Here is a 22,911-nt window from a genome sequence, read left to right as displayed (position 1 = left end):
CTACAGTTAGAGTAGTTTGACAATCACTCTTCCCAGGGAACTCTGGGAACTGTAGTTCCCAGAGGGGGACAGGAGCCTCCCAACAACTCTCAGCGTCCTCAGGGCTGGAGGAGCAGGGCTGGAGGACGCAGGGAAGGGAGGGGAAGCCACAGCTTCTGACAAGAGCCTGGTGTCTTGCATAATGTACAGTTTGTTGGCACAACTACCAACACAGAGGCCAAGGTCCCAGCCAATCAACAGCTACTATTGGGGAGAAGTGAATCTGCGGCTGGTTAGCCGGGCTGCTTCCCTGCTGCTGATGCATCCAGCCTCTCTCTTTTATACTGAAGATGCCTCCTGCCTTCCCGCTAGCCATTCAGAAGTGGCCCTTTACAAATCAGCAAACGCAACTCACCGCATTCAGCTTATCGACTTTCTTCTTCTCTGGACCCCTCATTGTTGCCGCCAAAACTTCATCCCCTTTGAATTCTTTGTAAAGTTCCGACAGCGTCTCCCGGGTCTCGACATTTGCATTTTTCAGGTAGTAGGACGGGTCTGACCTTGCTTTTTCATCATCTGCAAAACAACATCAACAGGGAAGGGGCTTCTTGGCATTCGCGTTTTTTGCTGGTGTTTCATATCTGACAATCTCTGGCACCCACAGCAGGTGCCTTAAGGCCAGGGTAACGGAATGGCCTCCCTTAGTGAGGTGGCTCTGTCTGCCTCATTAAATTGCTCCCAAAAGTTAATAAGGAAGCAATAAAGCCCACCTCACAAGGGATGCCATTTCGTTACCCTGGCCTTAGACACCTGAGGTATGTGTTTTCAGGATCCACCCTACTGACAGTAATTGGTTCCAACTATTTTCAAAACTGAATTTTAAATTGTTGTCACCTTCTCTGGAACCTGATGATTGTATGGCCCGAGAGGGTTGATCTTGGGAAAGTGGGGTGGTTTTTTTTAGGCACTTGGGTGTGAAGAGTCTTGTGGCTTTGTACACCAGTACAGTGGTACCTCAGTACTCGAATGGCTTGGCTCCCAAACAAGTCGGCTCCCAAACGCTGCAAACCCGGAAGTAGGTGCTCTGGTTTGTGGATGTTTTTCGGAAGCCAAACATCCAACGCGGCTTCCGATTGACTTTAGGAAGCTCCTGCAGCCAATCAGAAGCCGCGCCTTGGTATTTGATCGGTTTCGAGAGTCAAACAGACTCCAGGAACGGATTAAGTTCGAGAACCAAGGTACCACTGTACTAACAGCTGGAACTGGGCCTGTTAGCTCACTGGCCGCCAGCACTGCCCTTTCAGGACAAGTGACAAGTAGCTCCATTGGGTGTCCCACCCCCATTTTGATGTGACAATGGCTCAGTCTGTTTTCCATTGGCTGTTCTGCTTTGCTTCTTTCGTGGCCTCCAGGCCTCCTGATAACCGTTCTTACCTGGATCGGTCACTTTCAAGTTGTTCTTCACGTGGAAAAAGCCGGAGACGTTAAATTTGTCCAAATTGGTTGGATCCTAAAAACAAAAGGGAAACACAATGCAAAAATATGTGAAGGCCAAGCCATCTTGAAATGTCAAGCCAGGAAGCTGACAATCCAACCATATTTATCCCATTGCGGGGGGAGGGTGTAGCATTTTCTCCAGTGACAGCTTTAAATTAAACTCTTCATGCCAGGGTGCTCTATTTGAGTGCGATGAAACTTGAAGCCAAGGGGGGAGGGGTCCTCCAAAATGACTTGATGATTTTCTAGAGGCATATACAGTAGCTTTACAGGGTAGTAAGGAGGGCAGAGTGTGGCCTCAAGTCAAAAAGCAACACTGGGAGAACTGTCTAATATGTCAATATGAATGCAAATGGGGAAAGTCAAGATGAATGCAGCATTGTGACTTTAGATAAGAAATCATCCAATATTCCATCACCACTAACTCACCAGAGAGCGCCAACTGCTCTGCCTCTCATTAAATAACATAATTATGTCTTTCATTCATCCCTGAAATTGTTTGCTTTCACTGGTGAATAAATCTTTAGTTTTACGGCTGGCAGTAAAACCAAAAGACATTTTCGAAGTCAAGCAGCGCGGGCCGGCACCCAACCGACAGCCCACTGGCTTCCTTTCTTTCCCCTTTCCGCACGCTTGTAAATTATTTCCCTTGTTTTCCCCTTTAAGAGCTGGACGGTAGCTGAAGAAAATGGATTTTCATTGCACAGAACACAGATGGGCATAGAAGCTGCATGCAAAAGATTATTCTGCAGCTTGCACTTTTCCAAATCACGTTTTATTACTTCCACAGTTTTTGATAAGAGATGTAGAAGATCAGGAATGCTGGACCTCAGCCCCAGGGCCCGTATGTGGCCCCCCATGACTCTTTATGTGGCCTTTGAAACTCTCCCTAGGCCACAACCCCTCCCCAGCCACACTCTTCACAGGCCTTGCTTCACACCCTCTTTGAGTGCTTTTGCCTTGATGGAATGTGCCTCAAACTCAGATTTTGCATATAGCTTGCCTAGGCAGTTAGTTAGCTAGCTAGCTAGCTAACTAACTAACTAACTAACTAACTGTTATTGATCAATTAATTTATATACCACTTTCCCCCCAAATCTGCTTCCAAGCAGTTTAGAACTATTAACATCAGTACACAATTAAAATAGGTAAAGGTAAAGGGACCCCTGACCATTAGGTCCAGTTGTGACCGACTCTGGGGTTGCGCGCTCATCTTGCATTATTGGCCGAGGGAGCCGGCGTACAGCTTCCAGGTCATGTGGCCAGCATGACTAAGCCGCTTCTGGTGAACCAGAGCAGCACACGGAAACGCTGTTTACTTTCCTGCTTGGAGCGGTACCTATTTATCTACTTGTACTTTGATGTGCTTTTGAATTGCTAGGTTGGCAGGAGCAGGGACCAAGCAACGGGAGCTCACCCCGTCAGGGGATTCGAACCGCCGACCTTCCAATCAGCAAGTCCAAACCACAGAGCCACCCACATCCCACATAATTAAAATACCTAATAACAAATCCATTAGGGCAATCAAACATCCTTAGCAGGTTGGCATCCATCTGTCTCAAAAAACAATGGTATTGTGCCTCGGGGGTGAAGTCAAACTGCTGTGTTGGCAGCAGCGGCAGTGTGTATGGAGGTCCTGGGCTGTCCAGAGGACAAGCCTTGCTGATGTGGACCAAAGGAAAGGAGAGCAATATGCTTGGCTGCAGGTGTTGCCGGAAGGAGGCATACAATGAGATGCCATCCAAACATCTAAGGCCCCCCCACTCTGGATTTGTGTAGGGTTTACTCCTTAGCCTTTTCTTCTCTTGAAGATATCCAGCAAGACAGCGGAGGTGTAGGATCAGAGCTTTCCATTTCCTAGATGGGGTACTTTCCCAGGTGGAGGAGCCCCTTTGTCTCTCACTTCACTCTACCGCACATGCAGAAACTGCCTGCTGGACGGTTGGACCCACTATTGGTCCTGTTTGCTCAATCTGTCAGAGCCTGCCTTCCCATGCAGGGGAAGTCCCTAACTCACTGAGGATTTGAGACCCATCGACCACCCTCACCTGGTTTAGCTGGCCAGTCAAAATCATTCCTTGAGTGTAGCAGCTGACAGCTTCTAGGAGCTACAGGTGAGAGTTGAGTGCAGGTGGGGACCAAAGGTGGACAAACTACCCCCAAAAGATCATGATGTACCCCCCTCCCCTAACACCCCATACACCCCTTAATTAAACATCCTTAATTAATTAAAACAGTGATAATAGTATCTTACCTGTAGCGTGATAATATCTTGCCTAGTAAAGGGCTCATCACTTAAGAGATCTTTGTAGGTTTTTGTTTTTATGTTTAGCTGTTCAACTGCCTGAAAAAAGTCAGATGTAGAAAAAGACATGTGAAGTCAGAAAAGACGTCCCCAAAGTTCAAAGCAATATTTTACCTTTTACAATCCTATAAGGCAGGCATCCCCAAACTGTGGCCCTCCAGATGTTTTGGCCTACAACTCCCATGATCCCTGGCTAACAGGACCAGTGGTCGGGGAAGATGGGAATTGTAGTCCAAAACATCTGGAGGGCTGAAGTTTGGGGATGCCTGCTATAAGGCAAGAGCAGGGAACCTGCGGCCCTGCAGTTGTTGTTGGACTCCAACTCCCATCAGCTTCAGCCAGCAAGGCCGTTCAATGCACAGGGATTGTAGGAGCTCTAGCCTAGCTGTAAGAGCAGTTCTGCTGGATCAGGCCCATGGCCCGCCTAGTCCAGCATCCTGTTCTCACAGTGGCCAACCAGATGTCTCTGGGAAGCCAACAAGCAGGACCTGAGCGCAGAAGCACTCTCCCATCCTCTGTTTTCTATCAACTGGGATTCAGAAGCACTACTGCCTCCTCCCAAGGAGAAGGAAAGTGTTTCTTCTGGTTCTTTTGGGTGCAGGGAGGAAATGAAAACACTAACTTCTAAAGTGCTGTGTTTTAGAGTTCAGTTAATCCATGCACTAAGAATACTGTAACCACAAGCATTAAGAACGCTGTAGGCGCAGACCCAACTGCCAAGTTTTAACAATATTTTTGTAGGACTCAAAAACTCATGAACCTTAAGAGGATTACAGCGGAACCTTGGTTTTTGAACGTAATCTGTTCCGGAAGACCATTCAACTGCCGAAATGTTCAAAACCTGAAAACTCAATACGGAAATCTCAATACAATAGGGAAACTCAAATTGGAAGCCATGTAACACGTTCGGCTTCCGGAAATTGTTCAAAAACTGGAGCAGGCCCTCTGGGTTTTCGGCATTCGAAAGCCGAAATGTTCGACTACGGAGGCGTTTGACAACCGAGGTTCCACTGTACAACTCAAATAAATTCCTAGCCGCACGTTAGCCACATGAAGGGAAGGGCCAACACATAGGTGGGGAGCAGTGCTACAAAAGTTTTCCTTGCCTCTGTCATTGCATGTGACACCAGTTCTGCCCCATCTTCCATGCAACGAGCTGCATGCTGCAAAGAGGCGCCCAAGAAGCACTCAGCACGACAGACAGATCCCGTGCGGAGCCTGTATGCCCTGGGCTACTCAAGGGTAGGTGCCCTTTTGCAGATGAAGGGCTACCACATGAAAGATGGAGTGTGCTCGTTTTCTGCCACGCCAGAGGTTAGCACCCGAACCCATGGATTCAAATTAAAAGAAAGGCAATTCTGATGAAACATAACTTTCTGGCAGTAAGAGCTGTTCTACAGTGGAGTGGACTACTCTGGAATGTGTTGAGACTCTCCTTCATTGGAGGTTTCCAAACAGAGGTTGGGTGGCCATCTGTCAGGGATTCCTCAGCACTGCAAGGGGTTGGACTAGATGACCGTGTGTCGAGTGTGAGGCCAGCAGTGTATGTTGATCATACCTGGTTGCACTTTCCTTTCCTATTTCTTCCAATTTTGTAAACAGGTCTCGTTCTATACTGCTATTTTTAATTGTTACTTGCCTTTTCCTTTCAGTGAGCTTATTTGGGTTAGGCCTTGGTTCTAAACCATGTTTTGGACGTCTTTGGCCACATCTGCTACCATGTAATCTGGCTTCTTTCGTCTGAGGCGCCAGAAGCAGAGCATGGTACTTTAGATTTTCTCTTGGGGACACCCAGAGCACAGCTTGAGATCTCCTGGCTCATGCTGGGTGGACAACTGCCCTGCCCAATAGGGATGGTTTTACACCCTGGGTGTTGGCACCATCTGAACCCCCGAGAACCAAGGACTTGGATTTTGGGTGAGGTTTTCTTGTCAGATGAATCAAGATTGAGAGGTTCTTTGGACTGCAAAGCGCATTTAGGATCGGGTGATATCAAGGAGAGGTGCTCTGACATTAAGGATCAGCATGACGAAGGAGCAGCACACCATTCCGAGTCGTGGCTGGAATATTGCTAGGTGATGCCGCTGGGTATTTTTTTAAGCCTGGGCATTCTTTGCCTCCATTGTGCTCTGGAATGTGCACTGTTCCGTTTTCAGAATCAACACAAAGCATTTAAACAAAAGGGGTCAGGAGGTGACTGCGTAGCAAGAATTTGCGTCAAAGGAGCAGAAATATCAGCACCCAAAAGCTCCCGACAGGAAAAAGGGCAGCTGCAAGCAGAAGTGCAAGTGCTTGTCATTTATAGCTTATCGTGGTTTTGAATAAGTAACAGGTACATATGCAAGCACGGCAGAACCGAAGCACGATTCAAAAATTATAACCAAGCAGAAAGGATTTAAGGGTAATATTCAATTAACATTTATCGTTCAAAAGTGGCTCGTTTGTTTTTAAGTAGCCCTTTGTCTCCCTCCCAGTGTACTTCAGCAAGCTGCTGCTCCCCAACTTCCCCACCCCTCTGTAACCCCTAGACTCATATCCCAGGGCCTTTTTGGGGTCCTTCCCCCCCCCCCATGAGATGCTTCTGGGGCAGCAGAACTGTTGGCTGCTGGGAATACCCCTTTTATGTGGAGCTAGCTGTAGAGCAGGTGTGAGGAACCTTTCCCCCCCCCCAGATGCTGCTGAACTACAACTCCCATCATCCCTGGCCTTTGACCACGCTTGCTGGGGTTGATGGGAGTTGTAGCTCAGCAACATCTAGAGGGCCTGCTGCTCTACAGCTGGCTCTGTGTAAAAGCATGTGAGATGCAACCTGCTTCAGCAGGCTCCACAGAGAGGGAGGGACGGAGAGAAGGTTGTATATTGCCTTGCAATATTTTATAAGAAAGCATGATTAAATATGCAAACAAACCAAGGATCAAGACACCAATATTTTCTAACAGGGTAACTTCATAACCTGGTTCAGTAGAGAACTCACCTCATAAGCAAACACGTTTCCAGTTGTCTTGATAGCCACTATGTGAGAATTATTGGTGAACACAGTGAAGAGAACTGGGCAGTGGTATTTACCTGATTTGGAGAAGGGTTCAGAAACAAGCACCAATTATTACATGCATTGTGCAATGTGCAGCAGCAGATGCTACAAGCAACTTTCTGAAGAATATACAGAATTATATATGTGTGTTTGTAGCTAGATACAGATATTGTCGGGGGCTGGACTGAGGAGGAATGGTGGGGACTGTCCCTCCTGAACCTTCCCTAGAACAGAAGGATAGATTTACAACAGTGGTTTGCAGAAAGTCATAGTTCAGAAGCTGCAGAGGGGAGAAGCTGTGAAATATTGGGAGAGGAACAGCAGGAAGAAGCAACACCAGCGGAGAGATAGATTCAGTGCTGAAAGATTCAGTGTCTTTGGAAAGCATTCCTGGTCACCCACCACCCCACCCACCCAAGGACCAGGCAGGCCTTGAGAGCAGTAGAACAGAAAGCTCAGAGCAGAAAGCTCAAATCAGCCAACACAGGGATGACGTAGAATAGTAGAGACAGAGAGGGGTGGGACTTTACTCAGAGCAATGCCATTATCTAAGAGAGACTGCATTTCTTTGTCTCTCTCTGTGAATACTGAATAAAGTACTTGGTAAGAACTCTTCGTGTTTATCTGCTTCTTGGCTGCCACCGTGGGAGAGATCAGATTCCCTGAATCCTGACAGTTATATAGCGATAGATATAAAAGAACACCCTCCAGCAAAAGTGGCTGATGGCTAAGAAATCCAACGGTTGCTCCTCCATGCCTTTCTTCCTCAGAACAACCCTGTGAGGCTGAGAGTTACTGGCTTGATGGGTAAGTGGAGATCTGAACTCAGGTCTCTCTGGTTCTAGTCTGGGACTCTAACCACTACACTGCACTGGCTCATCACACAGCATTCCAAAAATTTATGGCCTTTTCAAGTGCAACAGCTGCAACCTAATGGTACACCACAAAGCAGAAATACATTCACATATCAATCCATGTTCTTCTGCATTTCTCGGAGTGGCCTAACAATCAATCCCTATCCCCAGGGAATTCTGGGAACTGCAGCTCTTCTGTGGGGGGGGGGGAATAGGAGGCTCTCCTAACAACTCTCAGCACATTGGACAAACTACACATCCCAGGATTCTTTGCCGGAAGTCATGACTGTTTAAAGTGCATATGCGAGAGAGGGGGGAGGGAGGGAGGCATAGCTGTCAAGTTTTCTCTTTTCTCACGAGGAAGCCTATTCAGCATAAGGGAATTTCCCTTAAAAAAGGAAGAACTTGACAGCTATGGAGGGAGGGAGGAGGGAGGGAGGGAGAGGGAGAGAGAAAGAGAGAGTGTGTGTGTGTCAGTCAACTTCAGATTGCATAACCCATCTGGGCAATGGTCTGTGTCACTCTGCATTCTGTGCAGCATCTATTCACATTTCCAACTCCTTTAAATAGAAGGGGGATGGGAAAGCTTTCAAAAGACTAAAGAGTGCCGACTCACCATTGCTGTTTTTAGCAAAGTTCAGTTTGATGAGAGATTTGGCCTCCAGCTTCTGCAGGGGGTAAACAAACATAGCGGTTAATCATCGTCCCTGGCACTGACCCCAAAGAGCAACTAAGAAAGTAACCATGGCACTAAGTGACTCAGAGCACAGCGCAGATGCTCTCGCCACCACACAGATACAGAGAGAAAACCATCCGCCCAAGATGTGCTGCTGAATTGAATGGGCATCCTGGACATGGACACCATCCACACAATTACATGATTTATTTTTATTTTTAAGTTTCTTTAAACTAAACCAGAAACAGCCCACTCCAAATCCACATCAGGCCTCTGTAAGGGATTTTTTTTTATTTTCTGCACCCAGCATAGCTGCGATGCACCTTTTACTTGGGTTCAAGACTAAAGTTGCAGTTGGCACCAAAAACACCCCCTGCCACCAATGAAAATAGCAAATGGGGGCAATGTTCAAAATTCAAAACACGCCAGGCACATTTTGCTACTAGCGCTGGGTCCAACTGCAACCACATGGAGATTTCTGGGCGCCAGGTTGGCAGCCGCAGTTTAAAAACCTCTGCCTTAGTCCATAGGTAAAGGTTAAGGGATCCCTGACCATTAGGTCCAGTCGTGACCGACTCTGGGGTTGCGGTGCTCATCTCGCATTATTGGCTGAGGAAGCCGGCGTACAGCTTCCAGGTAATGTGGCCAGCATGACAAAGCCGCTTCTGGTGAACCAGAGCAGCGCACGGAAACGCCGTTTACCTTCCCGCCGGAGCGGTCCCTATTTATCTACTTGCACTTTGACGTGCTTTCGAACTGCTAGGTTGGCAGGAGCTGGGACTGAGCAACGGGAGCTCACCCCGTCGCGGGGATTCGAACTGACGACCTTCTGATCGGCAATCCCTAGGCTCAGTGGTTTAACCCACAGCGCCACCCATGTCCCTGCCTTAGTCCAGTTAATACCATTTCCATTTTCACTGTGTTTCTCTTTCTTGCATACCGGGATGAGTGAACTGTTGTAAGAGCAAACTACAATCAAGCAATGGGAGTTGAGATCACAGAATCGTAGAACTGTAGCATCGGAAGGAACCCTGAGGGTCACCCTGGCGAACAGACATTCCGCTGTGGCGACCATAGCCTAGAATTAAGATGCCATTTGACACCCAGCTTATATATCTGAGTTTCTAACACTGAATTGGGGGTAGGGTGGGGCATAAAACTTGAGACCTCGCAGTGGCAAATCACACCAGGAAACCAATGAAAATGAGGGCCTCAACACCTATTAGGTTCACTCAACATCTGAAAAACCAAAGTGCTCCACCAACAAGTACAAAATAACCCCTCTGCAGCACCACAGGTCCAACTCAATGGTGTAACATTGAAAAAGGTCGGTCACTTCTCCTACCTAGGCAGTTATCTTTCCACAAGGGCCAACATTGATGCCGAAATCCAGCATCGCCTGAGCTCTATGAGTGTGGCTTTCTCCCGATTGAAGTGCAGGGTGTTTGTTTACAAAGCTATTGTACTACCAACCTTACTATATGCTTGTGAAACAGGGACCACTTATAAACGCCATCTCCAACTGCTCGAAAGATTACATCAACGGTGTCTCCGAAATTTTTTACACATCACTTGGGAAGACAGGCAAACTAATATCAGTGTACTGGAAGAAGCAAAGATCACCAGTGCTGAAGCAATGATTCTTCAACATCAACTTCGTTGGACTGGTCATGTTGTGCGGATGCCTGATGATCGTCTTCCAAAGCAACTACAGTGGTCCCTCGCAAAACGAATTTAATTCATTCCACGAGTCAATTCGTTTTGCGAAAAATTCCGAACTTAAAAATGGAAAGTGTAATGCTGCCGGCTGCCAGTCGCAAAATGTGCTCGGAACCCAGCTAATTTTGAATGCTGATAAAAAGCAGCGTTCCTATGTTTGGGAAGGGTCATGGCTCAGTGGAAGAACAGCTGCTTTGTCAGCAGAAGGTTCCAGGTTCAGCCACTGACATTTCCAGATAGGGCTGCGAAAGACTCCCTGCCCGAAACCTTGAAGACCTGGTCTCAGGCACAACGTGGGCAACAGTGAATTTGTTGGACCAATGGCCTGACTTGGTATAAGACAGTTCCATATGTTCCTATGCTAAATGGAATGTAGGACATTCACATCTAGCTTTGTCCTATATCAACTCTGTTATTAAGTGCAATACTAGAGGACCCATCTAGGTACTTCCTAATTTCTGGAGGACAGGCATAGGGCTACTACAAAGAGCCTTTTCAGTGGTGGCACCTCTGCTATGGAACCTCCTTCCTTTAACAGTTCAGTTGGCATCAAATCAAATGTCCTTTGGGTGCCCAGTTAAAATGATCTTGATTTCATGGTCTTTATTTTTAGACTGCACAATGAGGACACTTCTGTAATGAATATAAACACACCAGACCAAGACAAAAGCACCAAACCATTAGGAAGCATGCATCTCCAACTTCCCCTTTGCACTCTAAATGATTAAGGCTAGCATATCAGTAAAAACTGAATGTAAGCGGTCCCTACAAGATGGAACACACCCAGTTCCAATATTTGACAGTACAAGAACAAGATTTTAACTTTCTTTCTCTTTTAATTGCATTAACATCTTATGTAATGGATGGGGAATGTGTTTCGGCCAGAGTGCCACATTCTCTCACTTGAGGGATCATCTGGGGGCCGCATTCCATTGATGGGTGAGGCCAGAGGCAAAAGATGTGACTCTCACCTTTGCATGGTAGGCTGCGTTCCAAAATTCATTCATCCAGAGGATGCTACACACACATGCATACACTTTTCCATCCAGGCAAGCAAGAAGCTTTATCTTAGGTCAAGGACACTTTTCAAGACAGGCAAAGGTACTCAAGCAGGACATGGAGCAAGGCTGGTGAGGGGTGCAGCTTGTGAAAGTCCCAAGGGCCAGGAAAAGTCCTGGAGGGCCACATTTGGTTGCCCATCACTACTTCACATAACAATCTTAGAAAACAGTTTTTTATTTTACTTCATCATTTCTTTCAGGGGGACCTATCATAACTCCTCCACCGTCATCAAACACTTTTCCTTTGGGGGAGGGGGTTCAGATGGCCAATAAAACCAAAGCGGAGCTTGCTGAAGCTATCTTTGCTAGCTGAAGATAAATGAAAGAACCCCCAGAGTGAAACTTTCATTTCCAGCTTGCTGCGGCCCAAATTAAAAGGTCTTTGCACGAAAAGCAGAACACGGCAACCCTCGCAGCAAAGGCATTCGTATGAGAGCCAGCTAAGCTGATTGAAAGTGACAACTCCAAAAAGGATTTCCGCTGGAAGGTTATAGAGTGAGCTAGTTATTACTGCAATTAGTCTTATTAATTTGACCACTGAAATAACCACAGATATCATTTTTGGGGTTTAGAAAAACATAAGCGCTGGATCCAATGCCTATCTTACTCCGTTGAAGCTAATGGATATAACTAAGTCAGGCATAGGCAAACTCGGCCCTCCAGATATTTTGGGACTACAACTCCCATCATCCCTAGCTAACAGGACCAGTGGTCAGGGATGATGGGAATTGTAGTCTCAAAACATCTGGAGGGCCGAGTTTGCCTATGCCTGAACTAAGTCATCTCAAAGCATCTGCTTTCAGTAGAACCAAGTGGGAGAAAACCCACAGACTGTGATTTCTCTCTTGGTCTTGCAAACAAGATTCGGTAACTGATGGATGGGCTCTTCATGTAATTCAGGTGTTGGGAGCCAGTCTTCCTCCAGATGTTGCTGGACAGCAGCTCCCATCAATCTTGACTATTGGCCATGCTGGCTTGATAGCTCATAACAGCTGGAGTCCAACAACTGAATAGCCATATGTTTCTCATCCCTGACATAAATACTAAGCTAGATGGGCCATTGTTCTGATTCTGTGCAAGGCAGCTTCCCAGGTATAGGTTGAACAGGGTGCTGCAAGGACACCCGTTTTACTTGGATGAAACACAGACAGGCATACTGGACGTCTTTGCTAGAACAGTGCAAAACACGTGTCAAAGGCTCGGCATAAAAAACCTGCCTACCTAAAGGAGTGGAAAAGGCTTTCCACTGCCCTAAAGGGGCATAAGAATCACTTCCACACCATACATTTAGAGTACTATTATGAGATTTTAAACAGCCATGGCTTTCCCCCAAAACAATCCCAAGACCTGCAGTTTGTTAAGGGTGCTGAGAGCTGTTAGAAGACTCCCTCACAGATTGATCATTCCCATCACCCATAATAAACTACAGTTCCCAGTATTCTTTGGGGTAAAACCCTGACTGTTAAAAGTGGTATAAAAGTGCTTTAAATGTGACCTACCACTCCAAAGTACGAAGTTCCACAGCTATTGAGGTCCAGCTCCGAGGGTCTTCTGGTGGTACCCTCACTGTGAGAAGTGAAGCTACAGGGAACCAGCCTTCTCAGAATTGGCACCCTCCCTGTGGAACCCCCTCCCATCAGATGTCAAGGAGACAAATAGCTACGCAACTTTTAGGAGACACCTGAAGGCAGCCCTGTATAAGGAAGTTTCTAATGTTTAATGTTTTATTATGTTTTTATATGTGTTGGAAGCCACCCAGAGGGGCTGGGACAACCCAGCCAGATAAGCAGAATATAAATAATATTTTATTTATTTATTATTAGGTAATTATTTAGGGAGGGGTTCTCAGGGTAAAGGTCTACTAGTATCACTCCCTAACAGAGGTAGCAGGTAGCTGGTCAGGGATTTTAAAGGCAGTGCAACAGCTGGGTGATAACTGCACTGAACATAGGAATAGTTCCTTTGAAATGTAGCTATTAACAGCACACTCCATGCTCCAGGAAGGGCTGGGAGAAAGCCCCTGTTTGAAATCCAGGAGGGCTGCTGCCAGTCAGTGTAGACAATAGTAAGGTGGATGGACCAGTAATCTGAGGCTGGTTCCTACGCTCCTAATGTGACAGAGATCAGAGTCTCACCACTGCAACCTTGGTAAGTCTGTGAGGGAGAATAAAATATTGAGACTCTTCCACGGGTAAAAGGGACTCTAGGTGAGAGAAGTCAGCCTAGAGATAAACGAAGAAGATTCATGGTGGATTCTCTGGCATTAACACCAGTGAACTCTAGGATCAAGAGCTGTCCTGAAGGATAAGGAATAAGGGTTGCTGGGAAGGTGTTTGTTTGTTTGTTATTGGAATTTTTTAATCAAAAGGCACGGAATACTGTAAAGTACAAATGATATTCAAACCAGAATGAAGTCCTGCCTGGAGATCTTGAGGGGATTAACTTGAATATAGTCAGAGTGGTGGATGAAGAAGGAGAAGCTTGCTCAGTGTTCCTGCTTTCCGTCTCCAACAGGGGAAAAGGAACAGAAAGCAACTAGGTCATGTTAAACCCAAATGATTCTAAAGCTCTGGGAGCCAGCATATAATCAACAGATTGTTCCAAGCCCAGAAAAGTAAGGAAAAGATTGCAAAGATGTTCTTGCAGTAAACAGCGATGATTCAGACAAGAACTTCCTTGCAACAGTGCGGTCCATATGGACTCATGCTACTCCCACACGATCCTGTGACTCGGAGCCATCTGTAAAAAAAAATAATGCAGCATAATTTGTTGTGGCATAAGCAGCATGGATAATACAGCTGCCGGTAAAACTGCAGGGGCATTGTGGCCCGTGGAAGCCAGCCAAAGAAATGCAAAGGTTTACAAAGCCTGACGGTCCAGGAAGTGCGTGAGAATATTAGTGAAACAATGCTGCCCAGTGATCATTTCTGTCTTTTCCCAGGAAATGGAAGGCAAGCCAATCATGCATGAAGCTGGCAGCACTGTTTCATGTTGCAGAATCCGGGTTATCATGACGCAGAATGTAAATTAATGTGCACAGACCCAGTTTGACATGCGTTTTTTTTCTTTTTTAAAAAATAATTCTGAACGGGTTTACCACACCATTTATTTAGATAAAACGAAAATCAACATCACGGCACGTCATATGTCTGATGCTTGGGGTATGGGTGCTACCTTTTGTCGTCCGCCCCCCCCCCAAAAAAAAACCAGCAGCCAAGAGACTTTTGGCAAGGCAGCCTCCTTTCCAGCAATTAGGAGCAAGCCTTGGCACTGAGCTCTCTCTCTTCCCGTCTGCCAGCTGACACGGCTCACCCCTCCCAGGATTGAGGAGGGCAGCCTCTCCCGCTCCTCCTGGCTGCCGCCATCACACAAAAGCAGGAGCTCTTTGACTGTGTAGGTTAGTGGGGCACCAGGGCAGACCGAAGATGAAACAAAACAGCTGAAATTGATTGCCCTTCTGCCACAGACAAGCGTGTGATGGATGAGCCAGCTGACAAATTCTCACACGGCCATTTGTCACGCACGTAGGGTGCCATGCTGCATTAAAAGGATTTGTAGCCAATGACATCAAAAGGCTGCACCAGGCACTGAGAGAAAAGGAGGTCTCTTCCTTCCACCGGGCACCCCACACAGATAAGGGTGCAGCCCATGCATAACTGCTAAAGGAGGGGGGGGGCTCCCATTGAAGGCAGCTTGGAAGCTGCAGGCGGCACAGAAGTCTCATCTCCTGCCTTTCAGCTACAACTGCATAATAACAAACATAGGAAGTTGCCTAATATCCAGTCAGACCACTGAGCCACCTAGCTCAGTATTGTCTACTGGCAGCAGCTCCCAGGATTTCAGGTGGTAGTTCTTGCCCTGGAGATGCCATTGCCATGCACTGAATCTGCGACCTTCTGTGTGCAAAGCAAATGCTCTACCACTGAGCTACAGCCCTTCCCTCAAGGCACAGAAACATGGGAAGTTAGAATAATAGAACTGTAGAGTTGGAAGGGGCCCCGAGGATCATCTAGTCTGACCCTCTGCAATGCAGGAATATGCAGCTGTCCCAAATAGGGAATCGAACCTGCAACCTTTGCATTATCAGCACCATTCTCGTATAAACTGAGCCTTATACAGAGTCATACCATTAGTCCAACTGCTTAAGCATTGTCTACACTGACTGGCAGCAGCTCTCCAGAGATTGAGGCAAGGGGTCTCTCTCCCTGCCCTGCCTGGAGATGCCTTCTGCTTGTAGATTCTCTTACTACTGAACTATAGCCATTCCCCAAGCAACAAATCACCCACCTATTCTCATGTTTAAGCCAGTGCACCATTGTGGTTGGAGTAGCAGACTAGATTCAGGGAGACCCAAGTTCAAACCCCCAATCAGCCATGATGTTCTTGGAAACTACCTTACACAGTTGTTTGTTGTGATTATAAAAAGGGGAAGAGGAAGGACCAAGTGTTCTGGCCTATGCTCCTTGGAAGAGGGGCAGGATAAAAATAAAGTATGCATCACCAAAAATATGCACCTGTCCATATTCATCAGCACTAGATGCCAATACAGCTCAAGGTACAAGTTCCAAATGTCAATCAGGTACCAAGCCAAGTTCAATGGGTTGGTACCAAAATACAAAGCCCTGTACAGCTCAGAACCAGGTTACTTGAGAGATGGCCTTATCCCTTAATAGAGCCCTATGATCTGCTAGAAATTTCAAAATCTTGGAAGCCTGCTCTGCAGCAACTTAGAGCAGGGCTTTTAGCATGGCTGCCCCTGCTCTGTGGAATAGCATTCTCCTCAAGATACAACACATCACAACAGCAGTTCTCTGGGTGGCGTGGAAAATTAAACAGGTTTTTTTAAATATTGCAGCTTCCCAATAACTAGAATGAAGAATTAATACACCAGCAATCCTCCACTGACTTGCGGAATATCTTCCGAGAGAAGAAAAGGCTAAGGAGCAAACCCTTACACTAATCTGGAGTGGAGTCCTTAAGGCGGTTGGGTGGTGTCTTGTGTGCCTCCTTCTGTCAACTCCTGCAGCCGATCTGGTGCCAAATGTTTTGCTCTGCTTTTCTTTGGTCCACATCAGCGGGACCAAAGGCAGCCCAGGACCTCCAGACACACTGCCCAGTCTTGTGCTCCAAAGAGGTCATGTTAGTGCTGCTAACACAGTGGTTTGACTTCATCCCTGGAGGTGCACTTCTTTGTCTCCCGAGACAGATGGATGCGGCCGCCAACAACAACAAAAACAACAAATTACAGTGGTACCTCGGTTTAAGTACACAATTGGTTCCAGAAGTCTGTACTTAACCTGAAGCGTACTTAACCTGAAGCGAACTTTCCCATTGAAAGTAATGGAAAGTGGATGAATCCGTTCCAGACGGGTCCGCGGAGTACTTAAACTGAAGCGTACTTAACCTGAAACGAACTTTCCCATTGAAAGTAACGGAAAGTGGGTGAATCCGTTCCAGACAGGTCCGCGGAGTACTTAAACTGAAGCGTACTTAACCTGAAGCGAACTTTCCCATTGAAAGTAATGGAAAGTAGATTAATCGTTCCACACGGGTCCACAGAGTACTTAAACTGAAAGTACTCAAACTGAAGCGTACTTAAACCGAGGTATGACTGTAAAGCCATGCGAGGAAATACCCATTCCAAATCCAGCTGGAGTGGAGTTGGTTCACAGCAGTGTGTAAATTGTAGGAGAAGCAGAAGATTTACAGGGCCCCTAAAGGCAAGCTGTGCTTCATCACAACTCCCATCAGTCCCAGTTACAGGTAGGTAGCTGTGTTGGTCTGACGTAGTCAAAACAAAAAAAATTATTTAAAAAAAAGGAACGATTTTTTATATTTTGTTCGCATCGGTCCCATTAGAGCAGGCATAGGCAAACTCGGCCCTCCAGATGTTTTGGGATTACAATTCCCATCATCCCTGACCACTGGTCCTGGTCCATTCCCAACTGCCACCAGCGACTTAAGCCAAAGCATGCCCACCAACAAGCTATCTAAAAACAGTAGTTAAAGGGGCCAAGTCAAAAGTCCAAGTCAGCCAAATCCATGGTCTTAAGTGCTGGTTCAACAATGGCATCTACTGAGCTGTGCATGTTCTGCAACTGGGCAAGAAAAACAGAGTAATCACAAGACACACCACAGTGTTAATTTCTCTTGAACTGTAACCATAGTGCCAGTATCAAAGCCCAACAATCCAGGTAAGGGATATGACATTATCCCTTGGAACAACTCCGTGGAAGCCGGAGAGGATGTTGCAAAGGTCAATTAATAATGTTTCTCCCCTAAATGGACCGCGGCAGCACTGTACACTCCCATCTGCAGGAGATGACAATGGGAAAAGCATAAGAGAAAAACAAGTATCGGAGTGAGTGGGAAGGAAGGCATGAAAATAACTCTCTAATGCACTTGGGGAAGGTTTAGTCATCCTCAGGCTACATTTCAGAAAGAGTTATGAGCATATTATTATTATTAACACTGCATTTGCCAACCTGGCCCCCTCCAGATGTTTCAGAGTACAACTTCAACTTGCTGGGGCTGATGGGAGTTGTAGTCCAAAAGGGCGCCAGGTTGGTGGATGCTGGATTAACACATCATAGAAAAGGTGCAGATTTTCCCCCCTGCTCCTTCCAGAATACCCACCAGCTATTAAAGCCCCTGCAACTTCCCTTGGAGGAGAAAAACAAGGCAGACAACAAGCATTCAGAACCTATCACTGGCTGTCTGCAGCGCATACAAAATTTACTAAGAAGCCCCCCCCCTTAAAGTAACACTTATCCTGTTTGGATCATGGACAACACTGCAGTTCATAATCATGAAACAGTGGTTAATTAGAGGGATTCCTGGATTGTTTGTTAGTGGCACGAAGGTGCTATGTGCTTGGAGAAGAGGCTCATTATTAGCTAGACTTACTGAGCTGAGTTGTGATTGTGAGAACACAGCAACTAATTCATCTGCTGTCATGGAGCTGGAAATACTTCCCAATTTAAACAAAACATGGCATATTGTTGTTGCAGCGCCACCTTGCACCCTTCAGCTCAGATTGCACGAAGGTGCTAAACCTTGCACCTAGGATGTATCACTTCAGACTATACTTAGGGGCTCATTCTGAAAGCACATTTTCCACACCAAAAGAACGAAACAAACCTGTGCAGACAAAGCTAGCACATCAGGGGTAAGGCTCAGCAATTTGAATACTCCTTGTCACCAATGTACTATTTTCTACATTGGGGGGTGGGGTTTGTATGGAGGAGCATTCAGTCATGGCCAACTTGCACCTACAGTCTGAAGATACAGGTTTACCACCTCAGTGGGAATTACACCTCACAGAAAACAAAACCAAATACATTAAAAAAAAACTTGTGTTTCTTTATGGGGAAGCTTTGGCCACAGGCCATATTAGGTCCCACAGCTGCAGAAGAACAACAGGCAGCCTTAAAGTCAGCGGTGAGGAACCTTATGCCCGACAAGGAGTCCCCTCCTGTGGTTCTTGCAACTGGGATTCAGAACCATTACTGCCTCTGGCAGTGGAGGTAAACACACGGCCATCATGATTCATAGCAGATGATAGCCTTTCTCCTCCATGAATTTGTCCGATCCTCTTTTAAAGCCTTACAAGTCAGTGGCCATCACTGCCTTCTATGGGAGCAAGTGTCACAGGTTAACTCCACACTGTGCGAAGAAGTACTTACTTTCTTCTGTCTACCCTGAATCGTCTAACGTTCCACTCACAAGATCTAGTGTTATGAGAGAGGGAGAAAAACTTTTCTCTTTTCTACTTTCTCCACCCTGTGCAAAATTTCATACACGTCTATCATGTCGTCGCGTTGCTACTCCAGAGTAGACCTGCTGAAGTGATGAATGGGCATGGCTAACTTAGGTTCATTAATTTCAACGGGTCTACTCCTGAGTAGAACTTCGTTGGGTACAACCCAATGATTCTAAGCATGCACAGCATCACACTCCTGCTCACAGATCGCTTCTCGGCCAGAATAATTCCCCAAAGCGCACCGAGGGGTGGTGGTGGTACAGGTTACAGAGAAGAGAACCATGTGCACATCTCTACAAGAGACGAAAACCCTGGTACAAATAATTTTTGGGGGCCAAACCTTTCACACTCATATCACAGCTGCCATCTAGTGTTTAAAAGAAATCTGCAGTTTCCAACAAGACACCCTCATAACAAATGTCACGTATTTCTGGACTGTCCTGAAAACAGGCACAAAAGGCTGTGAAGCATGGAATAATTGCAACCCACAGCAAATAAAACTCTGTTGTGTTTAGATGCTATCGGCACTACTAGCCTCAGTTTAGGCAAGAGATTTAATCCGCTTTAATCCCAGGAGCACAAAAAGTTTCCCAGAAGGGTTAATTCAGGCAGCAGCAGAAGGCAGCAACCAAGGGGGGAAAGCAACAATCCACACAGAAATATAAATATGTGAAATAAGTTAAATTTAAAACGAGGCTCAAGTTAACAAAGAAATTGAAGGCAAGACGTTTGGGATGGCTTCATCAATAAACGGAAAGGAGGAAAAAGAGCACACAGGCAGGGCCGGATTCAGGTTTGATAAGGCCCTAAGGTACTGAAGGTAATGGGGCCCTTTATATGTCCAGTTGTCCTTTATCAACAACAAATTGTCACTGTTTTTTTGTGTTGAATATATGCTATATGGTAATTTATGGACCTAATAGGTACCTAAAGCCATTTGCGCATAACAAAATATGTATTTTATCAATTTTATTTGTTTTTTATCTTATATTTTGGAAATGTACATCCAGTTGTTGTTGTTTTTTCCTTTAAATTTTTAGGGGCCCCCAAGCTATAGCTTGTTTAGCTTATATGTAAATTCCGCACTGCACAGGGCACACATAGCAAGGATACCATCTAGAGAAACTCAAGGAATGAATTAAGGTACATATCAGTCAAATAGTCTTTCCCATATACAAAACCTTAGCTGACTGCCAGCTTACTGGGGCTTTGGAAATGAGACTTTCCCAGCCCTAGCTGGAGATGCCGGGGAATGAACCTGGGGTTTCTGCATGCAAAGCAGATGCTTTGCACCTCTCTATGCTTTTCTTTAAATCTACGAGGACCATGTGGCCAATTTAAAACTGGCATGCAGCCCACAACCGAGGAGCATAGTGCATGCTCTCACAAGTCAGGATAGCACATGCGCGCACAACTTCCAATTCAGAATCAAGATAAAATGCAGAGTGGGCTGAATCTAAGGATTTATGGGAGGACAACGAAAGTGGATTTTGAGAGTCCTTATGGTGGCCAAGAGATTTATACTTCAAGCCTGGAAGGATCAATACCCATTGTCTATTACACAATGGTCTAAGGCAGTGGTTTTCAACCAGTGTGCCATGGCACCCTGGGGTGCCTTGAATGATGGTCAGGGATGCCATGGGCAACACTGGCCTCTGTCCCCCTTCCTTCCTTCCTTCCTTCCTTCCTTCCTTCCTTCCTTCCTTCCTTCCTTCCTTCCTTCCTTCCTTGCCCTCCCTCCCTCCAAAGTCCTCTCCTGTCTCTGCCTCCCAATGGCTTGCACAGCTGTTTATTGCAGCAGCCCTGGCTATAACCTCCGTAGGCCTCTGGGAGGCACCTCTCTAGGGCGGGGTGGGGGCAGCTCAGAGACCAGGGGCGGCAGCAGTGGCTGCCGAGAAGACTCCCAAGGTGAGGGGAGAGGACAGGAGGCTGAAAGGAACACTCCGCCAGGGAAGGTTTTCAAAAAAGGGTGAGGAGCTGCCAGCTCTGCAGGCAAGGGGTGGCAGAACTGGGCTCCTGAGCCCCACAGAGGTGCCGCAGAAAGAATGTAGTTTGTTAAGGGAGCCCTGTCCTCAAAAAGGTCGAAAACCTCTGGTCTAAGGACCTCACAGCCCTGGCAACGTTTAAATGAATTTCATATACTATGCATAATTTACATGTGGATACCTATTTGAACATCTGCAGGGCCTATATCAATTTATTAATTTACTTGTGTACTGATGGTCACTGTATCCCCAAAGTGAACAGATTGTGGTCTACTGTTATTACTAGTGTTATCAGTATATTATAATTTGCTTTCCTCTCTCTTTTATTTCTTCCTTAATTTTATTTATTCCATTTCTCTTCCTTGCTAAATCGGCAAACAAGATAAGATAAGGTAAGATAAACTTTATTTCGGCCATAGGCCCATAATGTACTGCAACCAAGAATAAAACAGTATAAAACCGACATACATAAAAACAATCAGACAAAATAAAGACATAAAAGAATCAGTGCAATCAGACAAAATTAGTCCCTCATACAAGGAACTTATGTACAACATTTTTAAACGTTTCAAGTAGTTTTGTGGGGCTTTTAGCTATGGTTAAAACGTTTTTCATTACTCAGATCAGAAGGTTACTAGCTTGATGTCAGTAGTCATAAAGTAAGTTATGCTGTTTTTTGTAAGAAAGAACTGAAATCAAATATCTTGCTACAAGTAATGTTTTGGTCGTATCATCATCTTGCAGCAGGTATGTTAATTGGGTCTCCAGCGGCTTGTCCGTGATTTCCAGAATTAGAGGGTACAAGATTTTAGTCCGAGCGGGCGTATGCAGGGGGCAACAGAACAGTATGTGGTAGAGGGATTCTATTGTTCTGTTGTCACACGTGCATAAAACTGAGATTTGGCCTTTGGAAAACCTGTGCCCCAGGACAAATCAGCAAACAAGAAATTAATTTTTAGAAAAAGCAGAGTGCACCAAATCAAGAGTAAATGTGAAAGCTGGACGGAGGCTCAGCAGCAGTCCTGCTGATGGGCTCCAATCCCCTCCTTCCCCAGCTGCTTGCTACGTTGGCTGGGGCTCATGGGAGCTGGGCTGCCATCAACTTCTAGAGGAACACAGCCCACCCCCCATCCAAGAAAACCTACCTCCCCTGTGCTTGGATTCGTTCCATACTTCTTTATCCAGGGAACGATATTCCTAAAACAAGAGCAAAAAAGATGCACCGGATTAGATACAAAACCAAAAGTGCCTGGTTCCTCCCGAAAAGTCACATGTGTTCTGGTACTGTATAGCCTAGGGGCTTAGGAAAGTGAGCTGAGAAGCCCCTAGCTTAAATAGCACCTTGGATATGAGCTCACTTTCCATTAATAATAATAATAATAATAATAACTTTTTATTTACTTTACTAGGTTCACATAACAAAAGCATAAGTTCATTCCACGTATCTTTACAATTTGCCTTTCCCGCCTTTCCCCCCAGTCCTCCCCCCTCCCTTCCCACCCTCCCCCCTGATCGGGACTTCCTTCTTCATATCTTTAAACATGTACACAGTCTGTTCATTCGTGCTTGTATATTCGGGTTGGCTTCTCCCCTTTCTACCCAATTCCTATAAAATGCCCACATGTTTGTGATTTTTTGGCATTTATTTTCCCATCTATCCTCTCCCGCTATCTGTGCAAATATTTCTGATTGTACATATTCAAAAACATAATCATTCCATTTTAATAATAATAATAATAAATTTATACCCCACCCATCTGGCTGGGTTTCCCCAGCCACTCTGGGAAGCTACCAATAGATTATTATTATTATTATTATTAGCGATAAAATATCAAACATTAAAAACTTCCCTAAACAGGGCTGCCTTCGGATATCTTCTAAAAGTCAGATAGTTGTTTATTTCCTTGACATCTGGTGGGAGGGCGTTCCACAGGGCAGGTGCCACTACCGAGAAACCCCTCTGCCTGGTTCCCTGTAACCTCACTTCTCGCAGTGAGGGAACCGCTGGAAGGCTCTCGGAGCTGGACCTCAGTGTCTGGGCT

The 22,911-nt window shown here is 45.9% G+C and overlaps 1 protein-coding gene across 1 annotated transcript in view; it reads right to left on the bottom strand.

Moving 5' to 3' along the window:
• Positions 1-22,911, bottom strand: part of PPIL2 (peptidylprolyl isomerase like 2) — a 63,856-nt gene that overhangs the window by 36,893 nt on the left and 4,052 nt on the right. Inside the window, exons 5-10 of the mRNA XM_035097876.2 lie at positions 22,015-22,066; positions 8,283-8,334; positions 6,756-6,847; positions 3,731-3,820; positions 1,414-1,489; positions 395-555 (exon numbers count right to left, since the gene is read on the bottom strand). Coding sequence (XP_034953767.1) covers positions 395-555; positions 1,414-1,489; positions 3,731-3,820; positions 6,756-6,847; positions 8,283-8,334; positions 22,015-22,066 — 523 coding nt within the window. The remainder of the gene's footprint in view (positions 1-394; positions 556-1,413; positions 1,490-3,730; positions 3,821-6,755; positions 6,848-8,282; positions 8,335-22,014; positions 22,067-22,911) is intronic.

Source organism: Zootoca vivipara, chromosome 17 (genome assembly GCF_963506605.1).
Source record: "Zootoca vivipara chromosome 17, rZooViv1.1, whole genome shotgun sequence".
In the NCBI taxonomy this organism is placed as follows: Eukaryota; Metazoa; Chordata; class Lepidosauria; order Squamata; family Lacertidae; genus Zootoca; species Zootoca vivipara.
The sequence above is the reverse complement of the archived record's forward strand: the minus strand, read 5'-3'. Positions and strand labels throughout refer to the sequence as shown.